At 40.0% G+C, this 13,270-nt stretch overlaps 1 protein-coding gene across 2 annotated transcripts; it reads left to right on the forward strand.

The window, feature by feature from the left end:
• Positions 1-1,064: 1,064 nt before the first annotated feature.
• On the forward strand, positions 1,065-12,805 carry LOC106576942 (ectodysplasin-A receptor-associated adapter protein). Of its 2 annotated transcripts, none has more exons than XM_014154485.2 (6): positions 1,065-1,364; positions 8,995-9,053; positions 9,464-9,506; positions 9,615-9,685; positions 11,379-11,427; positions 11,646-12,805. In XM_014154485.2, exons 1-6 carry the CDS (start codon positions 1,307-1,309, stop codon positions 12,032-12,034), a joined length of 669 nt encoding a protein of 222 aa, XP_014009960.1. In that variant the 5' UTR covers positions 1,065-1,306; the 3' UTR covers positions 12,035-12,805. The 2 variants fall into 2 exon arrangements, with proteins under 2 accessions (XP_014009960.1, XP_014009961.1); XM_014154486.2 differs by having other exon boundaries at positions 1,066-1,364; positions 8,999-9,053.
• Positions 12,806-13,270: the final 465 nt, after the last annotated feature.

Below are 13,270 nucleotides of genomic sequence, written 5' to 3' on the forward strand. Positions count from 1 at the left end.
CAGGAATGGCAGCAGGCAGGTGTGAGTGCATCTGCACGCACAGTGAAGCGAAGACTTTTGGAAGATGGCCTGGTGTCAAGAAGGGCAGCAAAGAAGCCACTTCTCTTCAGGAAAAAGATCAGGGACAGACTGATATTCTGCAAAAGGTACAGGGATTGGACTGATGAGGACTGGGGTAGTCATTTTCTCTGATGAATCCCCTTTCCGATTGTTTGGGGCATCTGGAAAAAAGCTTGTCCGGAGAAGACAAGGTGAGCGCTACCATCAGTCCTGTGTCATGCCAACAGTAAAGCATCCTGAGACCATTCATGTGTGGAGGTGCTTCTCAGCCAAGGGAGTGGGCTCACTCACATTTTGCCTAAGAACACAGCCATGAATAAAGAATGTTACCAACACATCCTCCGAGAGCAACTTCTCCCAACCATCCAGGAACAGTTTGGTGACGAACAATGCCTTTTCCAGCATGATGGAGCACCTTGCCATAAGGCAAAAGTGATAACTAAGTGGCTCGGGGGACAAAACATCGATATTTTGGGTCCATGGCCAGGAATCTCCCCAGAACTTAATCCCATTGAGAACTTGTGGTCAATCCTCAAGAGGCGGGTGGACAAACAAAAACCCACATATTCTGACAAACTCCAAGCATTGATTATGCAAGAATGAGCTGCCATCAGTCAGGATGTGGCCCAGAAGTTAATTGACAGTATGCCAGGGCGGATTGCAGAGGTCTTGAAAAAGAAGGGTCAACACTGCCAATATTGACTCTTTGCATCAACTTCATGTAATTGTCAATAAAAGCCTTTGACACTTATGAAATGCTTGTAATTATACTTCAGTGTTCCATAGTAACATCTGACAAAAATATCTAAAGACACTGAAGCAGCAAACTTTGTGGAAATTAATATTTGTGTCATTCTCAAAACTTTTGGCCACGACTGTATATAATTCCTTGGCTATATAGTTTACAATAGCATCGCCTTGGCTAAGGAAAGTTATTGGGCCATGTAGTAATGGCGGGATTTAAATGGTTAATCTCCAGACAGATCTGTCGGCCTCCATGACATGTCTTCCATTGTGTACGGGAAGTTGCTCGACATGAGACACTTGTGATCAGAGAAGAGTCATATATGATTGAAGTCAGAACTTGTTCCACTATTGAGGATCATCATCATTACATCATCTTCACCTCCCGCCCCCTCAGCTCAGTCTCGGGTACTCAGTCGCCGAAGTGTTATCGCCACTCTCCGCATCAATTTTGTTATCAGACGTTGTCATTTTACCATTAGGTGCAACGGACTTTTCTCTTATGTGTACGTCTATTTGTGTCAAGATGAATAGCTTGAAGGCGTTTAAGGAGCCATTCGGTAAGTCTGCACTTTTATTTAAAATGTTTAAATGATATAGATATGTCGTTTATGGCCCTCTTGTATGATATATATAGGCTACTTACTGGTTGTGGATGAAGGTCATCCTTAATGCATGTTTGAATCCACATCTTCCCACTGGGCGAAAACTGGTTGAATCAACGTTGTTTTCACGTCATTTCAACAACAAACAATTCAACGTGGAAAACTGATTTAATTTGTATAAAGACATAAACGTAGTTTTTCACCCAACATATTACTTTATTAGGCAAGTCAGTTATGGACAAATTCATATTTCCAATGACCGCCTACCGGGGAACTGGGGGTTAAAAAAATACGTTGAATGACGTCTGTGCCCAGTGGGTTGTGTGCTTTTTGAACAACCTACTAATTTACAAACGGACAGTCCAACTGTAATATTGGAATGTCCTTTTGATTTGTTTTTTTTAAATGTAGGCTATCAGAACTTTTTTATTTAATACATATTTCCACATCTTAGTTGTAAGAATGTATTGACATAACAGAGAACTTGCATTTTATTGGTTCCATTTCAATGTTCTCTGATCACAACTGGCATTTCCCCAAACATAAAATTCCCCTTCCTGTATCAATGACAGTAAGGGACTTGCACCTTATTCTCAATCAGTGGCGGTCGGTGCAGTTTAAGATGAGGGAGGATGATAAAAAAAAATGTATGAGCATGGCCTTATTTCTATTACAGCATGTTGGATGGCTGTCATTCATAATCCATTCAAATCACATTTTATTGGTCACATACACATATTTAGCAGATGTTATTGCGGGTGTAGCAAAATGCTTGTGTTCCTAGCCCCAATAGTGCAGTAGTATCTAACAATACACACATCTAAAAGTAAAATAATGGAGTTAAAAGATATATAAATATTAGATTGAGCAATGTTGGAATGGCATTGACTAAAATACAGTACAATAGAATACAGTATATGCATATGAGATGATTAAAGCAGTATGTAAACATTATTTAAACATTTACTAAAGTGACAAGTGTTCCATTATTAAAGTGGCCAGTGATTCCAAGTCTATGTATGTAGGGCAGCAGCCTCTAAGGTGCAGGGTTGCGTAACCAGGTGGAAGCTGGCTTGTGATGGCTATTTAACAGTCTAATGGCCTTGAGATAGAAGCTGTGATTTCCTTGATGATCTTTTTGGCCTTAAACTTTCCACCTTCTCACTGTCGATATAGATAGGGGCGTGCTCCCTCTGCTGTTTCCTGAAATCCACAATCAGCTCCTTTGTTTTGTTGACGTTGAGTGAGAGGTTATTTTCCTAGTGCCACTCTTCCAGGGCCCTCACCTCATCCCTGTTGGCTGTCTCATCGTTGTTGGTAATCTGTTGTGTTGTCTGCCAACTTGATGATTGAGTTGGTGGCGTGCGTGGCCATGCAGTCATAGGTTAACAGGAAGTACAGGAGGGGGCTGAGCACGCACACTTGTGGGGCCCGTGTGTTGAGGATCAGCGAAGTGGAGGTGTTGTTTCCTACCTTCACCACCTGGGGGCGGCCCATCAGGAAGTCCAGGTGCCAGTTGCACAGGGCAGGGTTCAGACCCAGGTTCCCGAGCTATCGTCACAGTATTCTTACATAGGTATTCCTCTTGTCCAGATGGGATAGGGCAGTGTGCAGTGCGATGGCGATTGCATCGTCTGTGGATCTATTGGGGCGGTAAGCGAATTTAAATGGATCTAGGGTGTCAGGTAAGGTAGAGGGGATATATATCTTTAACTAGCCTCTCAAAGCACTTCATGATGACAGAAGTGAGTGCTACATGGCGATAGTCATTTAGTTCAGTTACCTTTGCTTTCTTGGGTACAGGAACAATGGTGGACATCTTGAAACAAATGTCCGGAAGCAAGACATAGGTGGTTTTCCCTTTGTAGTCCATGATTGTCTATAGACCCTGTCACCCAGCTCAATGTAAAATTGATAGGTCTAGGCTTCTACATGACACTTAAATTTTATCTGTACCCATCACGAGGTTGCTACTACATAGCCTATGAATGAAAGTTTAGCCTATGAAACAGAGAATTTTGAGTAATCAAGGTGACAGACAGTGACACATTCAATACTGCCTTGCACACTCTTGCCTGCATCTAGCTGATCTAGGGAGAAATCATTAGTCCAACAGTTGCAAATGTGAATTTCTATTGGACAAATTCAGGTACTTTTATCCCAGTTTCGTTCCGTTTAAGAAATGTTTTTGAACAGAGTCGGCGGAATGAATATGCCCCTAATAACAGTCAAACACAATTCACTGCATTCTCTAGCTAAGTGAAAGTAAGACAAAATACAACCAAATATAGCTACGTAGCTCTTTCTCTCGCTTCTTATTTGTTCAAAACTGTTCAACAATTGTCCTTCTCTCTCTTTGAGTCAACTACTCACCACATTTTATGCATAGCAGTGCTAGCTAGCTGTAGCTTATGCTTTCAGTACTAGATTCATTCTCTGATATTTTGATTGGGAGGACTTGTCCTTGTCTATTCATGTTGCAAGAGCTCTGATAGGTTGGAGGACGTCCTCTGGAAGTTGTCATAATTATTGTGTAAGTCTATGGAAGGGGGTGAGAACCATGAGCCTCCTACGTTTTGTATTGAAGTCAATGTGCCCAGAGGAGGACGGAAGCCACCTGCTGTTGAGGCTACTCTAGACCTTCATTGCAAAACAGTGTTTTAATCAATTATTTGGAGACGTGAATATATTTAGTATAGTTTTATCTAAAAAGGCTAACTTTTTTAATGTTTCACTATTTGTATTTTTATGAAATTCACTGAAGAAGATGATCCTCCTCTTCCTAATCTGAGGAGCCTCCACTGCTCTCAGTGGATGTATAAGATGTGTGGGAGTTGGAAAATATAAAATTTTGTCGTCAGTGATAAAAGTGAGTAGGGTAGGCCTAGGCTATGCCAAACTGTACTAACTTGATTAAACATAGCATAAAACTGTTATCTCAAATTTGAGGCATGTACATTGGACACCCTGATGAATCAAAACTAAATGGCAAGCTATGCTACTGTGTTTTTTAAATGTCAATGTTGTAAAGAATATAACCCCACATTTTCTATGTTTTGGTTTTCACTGTGAATCTATAATGATTTTAAATGGTTAATCAATAATATTTGCAAATGTAAATGGCTGTTTTGGTGTGGGTGGGTGTGAAAATGTGAGCTGACCCCTTGAGCTCATGCAAATGAATGACATTTACTCCGTGATCTGTTTGAACAGATACCTGTTGGGTCTTGAGGATGCCTTTTCACTTGAATGAGCAGAACAATAATACCCCACTGTTGCACAATGCTCTGGTTCTTTCATAAAAATGGCTGCTTTTCTTAATACTGAAACATTGTCCTCATCAGCATGTCTTGAAGAACAAGATCTATATTATTTCTTACTATTGCGTTGTCAATTTTAATATAGCAGCCAAGGCCTTTACAGTAGCCGAAGCCTTTACAGCAGCTGAGGGCTTTACACCAGCAAAGTACACCTCATCTCACTCAACAAATCACATTTTCATGCTGAGCATGGTGGAACTTGAGTTTTCCAGCACAGACACACGCACACAACCCTCAATCATCCACCGTGCATAGACGAGGCAACGAGGCATTTGTCCATCTTTGTGTTAGATATAGAAACTGCATGGATTGAGTTAGGTATTAGCACGCCATTCATCTCAAGCCATTTGTGGGCCTTTGTCACTGCCGAGCAAATGCACCGTTACACGATCTGATTAAATGTTTTAAAACTTGACTTATCTTAGCAGCAAAGGCATGGGTGGTCAAAAAGGAGAAAATCTGGGTTCATCTCTGTGGAATCATGGCCTCGAGGGATCTAACGATATTATGATGTGGCTTATATTTCATCTCTTGAACTGTTTCCTGAGCGAGTAGGTACATGTCTCTGCATTCCCTGTGCAGCAGAAACAATACTGAGATGAGCTGGGTTTCTGCTTATAGTTGATGAGTAGGGGATGTGGGGCTGATGTGTCTCAGCATTGCATGCACTAATAAGGAGCAAGGTAGAATGAGTATGCATTACCAAAGGATCTGTACATAACTCTGTGAAACCACAGGCCTAGAATGAGACTCTGTTTCTATGTATGCAACAGCAATTACATGGTTATTACAGTGACACTGCATAAAACATCACTGTAACTGTTCTGCTGTTATTGATCTTACTGAGAGCTTGGCATACGGAGAGGTAACTGGCAGGTCCTCTCTTGTATCACTGTCATCATCATCATGTAGGAAACAGTGGAGAAAATACTGCAATATGACAAAATGCAGAAAATACTGCAAGATGTAGTCTTTTCCCACGTGGCACAGATGTCAATTTAACGTCTATTCCACGTTGATTCAATGTCATTTAATTCAACGTTAATTGAACCAGTGTGTGCCAAGTGAGTTGTGTGTAGCCTCCACAGAAATGATCACAGCTTCTGGACTAGAATATGTTAAAATAATCTTGTTCAATCAAAACTCGTGAGGGTGTTTTTAGTAGTTATTTGACATCTTGACAAAATTTCCCCTCTTGTTGGTGATATGTTCAATCAATGACAGACTGACAGGTCCCTGGTGCGAGTGACCTTACAGCTCCATTATAATAACATTTGCTGTGGTAAAATTGGATACGGTGTGTCAGTGTGTGTGTTTGTGTGTATATGTTTACTCACGTCACCAATGTGAGAAAACCCTGAAAATGTTGTCTCTTGTTCGAGGAAGTGAGCCCACCCACGTGTTTTCGTTTGAGATCTTTGCCTGGCTTACTCTGTAATTTCAACTGTGTCACTAACTTAATTAATGTAGCTATAGGAAATAGAGGTCGACCGATTATGACTTTTTCAACGCCGATACCTATTTTATTGGGGGGGGCCAAAAAAAGCCGATGCCGGTTAATCGGCCGATAATTTTATATTTTTTTTGCAATGTATTTATTTATTTATTTGTAATAATGACAATTACAACAATACTGAATGAACACTTATTTAATACATAAATACTATCAATTTAGCCTCAAATAAATAATGAAACATGTTCAATTTGGTTTAAATAATGCAAAAACAAAGTGTTGGAGAATGAAGTAAAAGTACAATATGTGCCATGTAAAAAAGCTAACGTTTAAGTTCCTTGCTCAGAACATGAGAACATATGAAAGCTGGTGGTTCCTTTTAACTTGAGTCTTCAATATTCCCAGGTAAGAAGTTTTAGGTTGTAGTTATTATAGGACTATTTCTCTCTATACAATTTGTATTTCATATACCTTTGACTATTCTATGTTCTTATAGGCACTTTAGTATTGCCAATGTAACAATATAGCTTCCGTCCCTCTCCTCACTCCTACCTGGGCTCAAACCAGGAACACATCGACAACAGCCACCCTCGAAGCAGCGTTACCCATGCAGAGCAAGGGGAACAACTACTCCAAGTCTCAGAGCGAGTGACGTTTGAAACGCTATTAGCGCGCACCCGCTAACTAGCTAGCCATTTCACATCGGTTACACCAGCCTAATCTCGGGAGTTGATAGGCTTGAAGTCATAAACAGCGCAATGCTTGAAGAATTGCGAAGAGCTGCTGGCAAAACGCACGAAAGTGCTGTTTGAATGAATGCTTACGAACCTGCTGCCTACCATCGCTCAGTCGGACTGCTCTATCAAATATCAAATCATAGACTTAATTATAACATAATAACACACAGAAATACGAGCCTTTGGTCATTAATATAGTCGAATCCGTAAACTATAATTTCGAAAACGAAACGTTTATTATTTCAGTGAAATACGGAACCGTTCCGTATTTTATCTAACGGGTGGCATCCCTAAGTCTAAATATTCCTGTTACATTGCACAACCAATTATGTACAATTCTGGCAAATTAATTACGGCCTTTGTTAGGAATAAATGGACTTCACACAGTCCGCAATGAGCCAGGCGGCCCAAACTGCTGTATATACCCTGACTGCTTGCACGGAACGCTAGAGAAGTGACACAAATTTTTATATACTTTTTTTTAATATATACTTGTGTATTGATTTTAAATAAAGGCATTGATGTTTATGGTTAGGTACATTGGTGCAACGACAGTGCTTTTTTAGCAAATGCGCTTGTTAAATCATCACCCATTTGTCGAAGTAGGCTGTGATTCGATGAGAAATTAACAGGCACCGCATCGATTATATGCAACGCAGGACACGTTAGATAAACTAGTAATATCATCAACCATGTGTAGTTAACTAGTGATTATGTTAAGATTGATAGTTTTTTTATAAGATAAGTTTAATGCTAGCTAGCAACTTACCTTGGCTTCTTGCTGCCCTCGCGTAACAGGTAGTCAGCCTGCCATGCAGGCTCCTCGTGGAGTGCAATGTAAGGCAGGTGGTTAGAGCGTTGGACTAGTCACCGGAAGGTTGCAAAAACGAATCCCCGAATCCCCCCTGAACAAGGCAGTTAACCCCTGTTCCTAGGCCGTCATTGAAAATAAGAACGTGTTCTTAATCTGACTTGCCTAATTAAAAAAATATATATATATTGTTTTTAAAAATCGGCAAATCGGTGGCCAAAAATACCGATTGTTATGAAAACTTGAAATCGGCCCTAATTCATCGGCCATTCCGATTAATCGGTCGACCTCTAATAGGAAATTGTCTTTAGTTCAATTGAATGGGTTTACAAACCCAAGGTTCCCATCAAAGCTGAAGTGAGTGTCAGCTTCATGGAATGTAACCGAAGAAAGGTCAGAAAAGTCAGAGCAGCTCTTTATTTGGAGCCCTCGGGTCTCATACAATAGCTTTACAATGATGCAGACTGATAGAAGCCTGAATGGCCTTGTAGAGGTACAGGTAAGTGCCAAAATAATGTAAAGATGAGCAAATGAGGAATAAAAAGTAAATTGAAAGCAGGTGCTTCCACACAGGTGTTGTTCCTGAGTTAATTAAGCAATTAACATCCAATCATGCTTAGGGTTGTGTATAAAAATACTGAGTAGGCCATTATTTTGGCTACAATGGCTATGCCCCCATAGGATGACTATGCCCCCATCCACAGGGCACAAGTGGTCACTGAATGGTTTAATGAGCATGAAAACAATGTAAACCATGGCCGTCTCAGTCACCAGTTCTTAACCTAATTGAACACTGATGAGAGATTCTGGAGCGCCGCCTGAGACAGCGTTTTCCACCACTATCAACAAAACACCAAATAATGGAATTTCTTCTGGAAGAATGGTGTCGCATCCCTCCAATAGAGTTCCAGACACTTGTAGAATCTATGCTAAGGTCCATTGAAGCTGTTCTGGCTCGTGATGGCCCAACGCCCTATTAAGACACTTTATGATGGCGTTTCCTATATTTTGTCAGTTAGACTGTTTAGAGCCATAATTGAGGGCTTTGTACATCTGCAACTCATCCATGTGTGTCCATGTCCACTATATCAGGACCCAGGACAATCAATCATTTCAGATTTAATGTATCCTCTTCATTCTGATATTTGCTTTGTTGAAAAACTGCATTCCATCATTTCCATCAGCCATCATTATATATAACATCTGCAATATGTTCCTTTATGCATTGTTCTCTTCATGTAATATCCCTGTCTTGTCTCGACAGATAGAATCATCTCTGAACCAGTGGAGGACACAGATACCAGTAGCTTCATGGCAGAAATGGTATGGCTGTCTAATATCATCAGAAACAAACTAGTGTTAAGAAATGTACAATCTCAATTTAATTGAATGTTTTTCTTATTTCAAAAGAGTAGAACAAAATGAGTGCTAACTCTTCGGTCCGAGTAGACCGAGAAAAGCCATGTTTTCAGAAAATAGCCATGTAAATAGCCATGTAAAGTTTAACCATAGTTGAGTACATTATACTGGGATTTCTTACGCCCAGGGACTAATATAGAAGCAAGTTGCAACAAGCCACTTTTTGCTATCCAACACAGAGTATAATTTTTCTCCACAGTTTATGTGTTTTAATTGCTATCTCTCTGTCTTCAAATATTTCTATCACTATAAAGATCAGAATCCATCAGTGTAATTTTGTAGCAAAGCTGAACATGTGTGTTTGTGTCTCTTAGTCCTTGAAGTCCAACTATCCAGTCCAAGTCACAGATCCTCAAGGTAGGTGCTCTAAGCTCAGTACATCTGTTCACACAACTGATGTGCCTTGCTGGGGCCTCTAATGAGAAAGTACAATATTCATCTATACTGTCGATCTGTCCTTTTCAGATACAGTGACACTGCAGCTGAGGTCCATGCCACCTGGCTACCTCACACCTCTCTCAGACAGAATAAGACAGGTGGGTGATGGGCTCACTTACACTGAGATAAAGTGTAGTTTCTTTGTGTTAGTTTCATATTAATGTGAAAATGTGGTGATGAGCCTTGACAGGATGCTCCTGTAAACTGTAGATTACTAAAGATGACTCCAACCGCTAAGCCAGCATCTGAGAATGTCATGACCTGGTCTGTAATGTTTGAGCCTTTGTAACTGGAACTAGTGGTTGGTGTCAAAACCACAAGACCGTTTTAATGAGTGAGAATGATCGCTTGTTTCCGTATAGGAAAAGGTTTGTGAGTTGGTTTAAAAAGGTTGTGTTATTTTAATGGTATCAATTAGAATACTGTAAGGCAGGTATTCCAAATAAAAATGTGATTCACATTTTATATATATATAAATATATATATATATTTGTTTGTTTGTTTGTTTAAAAAAAAAATAATCTTCACATTTTCAAACAGTCCGTGTATATTTTTTCCAACAGGAGTTTTTTTTCTCGCCTGTGTAGCCTCGTTTCACTGCCAAAAATGTAATTAACCATCTAGTGTTCAGCGAAATAACAACACAATGTCAAATACAGGTAGCCTAGTCAAATAATGAACATCCAATCACATTAACCGTTACTCTCTCGCAGGAATTCCACTAACGGCCCGTATGTAGCCAAACGTAGCTACTGCTCATGTTGGTATCTGTACTGATGGCAAAAAGCCATGACAGGGAGACATAGTGGAGTGGTAACGAGCGTGCAAGCAGTTGCTCCCGACGCCACTTGGGTACACTGCAGCATCCACTGAGAGGCTCTTGCTGCCAAGGGAATGCCTGACAGCTTGAAAGACGTTTTGGACACTACAGTGAAAATGGTTAACTTTAAAGCAAGGCCCCTGAACTCTTGTGTATTTTCTGCACTATATGGGCAGCGACCATGTAACGCTTTTACAACATACAGAAGTGCGCTGGTTATCAAGGGGCAAAGTATTGACAAAAAAAAATTAAATAGTGAGACGAGCTTAAAGTTTTCTTTACTGACCATTTTCTCACACGACTGGCCTATCTGGGTGATGTTTTTTCTCGCCTGAATGATCTGCATCTAGGATTATAGGGACTCTCTGCAACTATATTCAATGTGCGGGACATTGAATGATTAAGAAGTTGGAGCTCTTCTCTGTCTGCATTAACAAGGACAACACACAGGTCTTTCCATCATTGTATGATTTTTTTGTGTGCAAATGATCTCAAGCTTACAGAACAATGTCAAATGTGATATAGCGAAGCACCCGAGTGAGCTATGTGAGAGTGGATTCTCGGCCCTCACTAGTATGTGTGTGTGGAAAATTATTTAAGACAGACTCTCTCCAATACAACCCAACATTGCAGAGTTATGTGTATCCTTTCAAGCACACCCTTCTCATTAACCTGTGTTGAGTTATTCACAATTGTTGATGAACAAATAAGGTTTAATATGTAAGATCGTTAAATAAAGAGCTAAATTATTGATTATTATTATTTATATGATGGCAAACAACAACATTTGAGTGTGTGTTGACCCTGGTGCTAGAGGGGGTACGCAGCTGGAGGTTGAATGTTTGAAGGGGTACAGGACTATAAAAAGTTTGGGAACCACTGCTGTAAGGTATTCTGAATCATATCGGTAGCTAATTCCTCTCTATAATTAGAACTGAATGTAATGTTTTGTTTTACCCAACCTCGTACAGCCAGTGGAAGATGGTGTAGAGTGCATCTGCACAGGCTCCATCTCACCAGGTAATTTTCATTTTATCATGATATATACTATACCCCTGAACAACATTTCCAAGCACATGTTGTAGATAGATTATAGCAACACATCTTTCAAGACAGATGCATTACATTTGCATACAGTACATGTACCAAAATAGTAGACTAATGATTTTCATGTGCACTGTATATTTCCAAGGCTGTTGGTAATTCCATTCTCCCTTGCCCCAATCCCTACACCTTAGACTTCCCCAAGGAGCTGCAGTTCTTGAACAACCAATATGAGAAGTGCTGCTGCTCAGCTCCACCTCCAAAGATCAGTGACCTAATGGATGACAACGACTTGCTTGACTTACTGCGTCTTAAACTGGACCCAAATCATTGCACTGTCAAGAACTGGAAGAACTTTGCGAGCCGTTGGGGTATGAGCTATGATGAGCTGACTCTGCTGGAGCACCGGACCCAGGGCTCAATGTGCCACAGCCCCACACAAGAGTTCCTGCTGCGCAACAACCACAAGACCGTCACTGAGCTCACCGAACTTTGCCGGGTCTACCAGCGCATTGATGTGCTGCGGCTTCTGCAACGCTGGATGGAGAACGACTGGCCCTCACGCTGGCAAAATGCTCATTAACCACATATCCCCAACCCCCCTAAATTATACATATTACTTTTTACATTTTGCTATCCACTTTATTGAATTAGCAATGACAACAGGGACTTGGACCATTTGTTATCAGAAGCCTATTTATTTAACAACCAGTGGTTCCCGGATTTTAGATGATTTGGTGTGCAAAAGACAACTGGATCACATGTTATGACTCCTGCGGAGTTGAGGACTTAATGGGATTGATTGTCGTTTTGTACTTGTTACCGATACTGTAGTTCTGATTATCTCAACCGGCACATTCTTTTCTTTTTCAAAAGGTTCCTCATTCTCTGAATTGTTGTGTGTTCAAGTGTTGGTGTACCCACAAAAATAACCAGGCGGCTAGAACATAAAAAGTAGAGCTGTATTAACCAACATGGCACGTAAAGAAGGTGAGGTGGGAAAAAGGGAACGAGATTAAAAGGGTGAATTGTTCATCAATTGTAACTTTTTAGAACAGTGACCATAATAACAATCAATGTACTATATATCATATGGTAAAGATGACAGTGTTGCGTTTTGGTCTTTATATTCTCATAAAAATAGGAATAATCTCCAAATAATGTATTGTTTGTATTCATAGTTAATGAGTCTTGATTATTTTGGGATAGTTTGATGAAGCTGAGATTGTGTTTTTCAATTTCACTACAGTTTGAATTCTAATTAGGAATTTGCCCTTACGCTTTATCCTGAATGTGGTTCCAATTCCTCTCCCCAACCCCACTTGAAGCAAATAAAAGCTAGATGTTTTCTGTATTCTTGCTAATCTTATTAACTTTCCCTCAATAACACGTTTAAAAAAATAATCATATCCTCATATCATCATTTACTTTAATCATGTCAATTAAAATACTATTTAAGGGATACTGTGAGATTCTGGCATCAGATGAACTCTTGGATACCCTTTTTTATGTCTGCGTGCAGTATGAAGGAAGTTAGCGGTAGTTTCGCGAACCAATGCTAACTAGTGTTAGCGCAATGACTGGAAATCTACAGGTACGAAAGCATTGAAAATACAGTGACGAAAAAAAGGTTTACTATAGGAAGTCTTCCATGAAAGTTTGAGCTTTCTGTGTGTGTGTGAGGATTATATCAACTTGGTTCATGTTTACTTGTTTTAATTTCAGTGATGAATATCCAATCAAACAGGAATTCAAACCTGCCATGAATTATAATACTGTTACATATTGTTGTAGTCAATTACAGTATAATTTATAGTCA

Source organism: Salmo salar, chromosome ssa18 (genome assembly GCF_905237065.1).
Source record: "Salmo salar chromosome ssa18, Ssal_v3.1, whole genome shotgun sequence".
NCBI lineage: Eukaryota > Metazoa > Chordata > Actinopteri > Salmoniformes > Salmonidae > Salmo > Salmo salar.

What these genes read in the sequence shown, in the direction of transcription:
- LOC106576942 (XM_014154485.2), top strand. Translation starts at nt 1,307, where the DNA reads ATGTGTACGTCTATTTGTGTCAAGATGAATAGCTTGAAGGCGTTTAAG. An exon ending in CCAAGTCACAGATCCTCAAG is followed by an intron (nt 9,507 to 9,614) that starts GTAGGTGCTCTA and finishes TGTCCTTTTCAG; the next exon opens with ATACAGTGACACTGCAGCTG. An exon ending in CACAGGCTCCATCTCACCAG is followed by an intron (nt 11,428 to 11,645) that starts GTAATTTTCATT and finishes CCTACACCTTAG; the next exon opens with ACTTCCCCAAGGAGCTGCAG.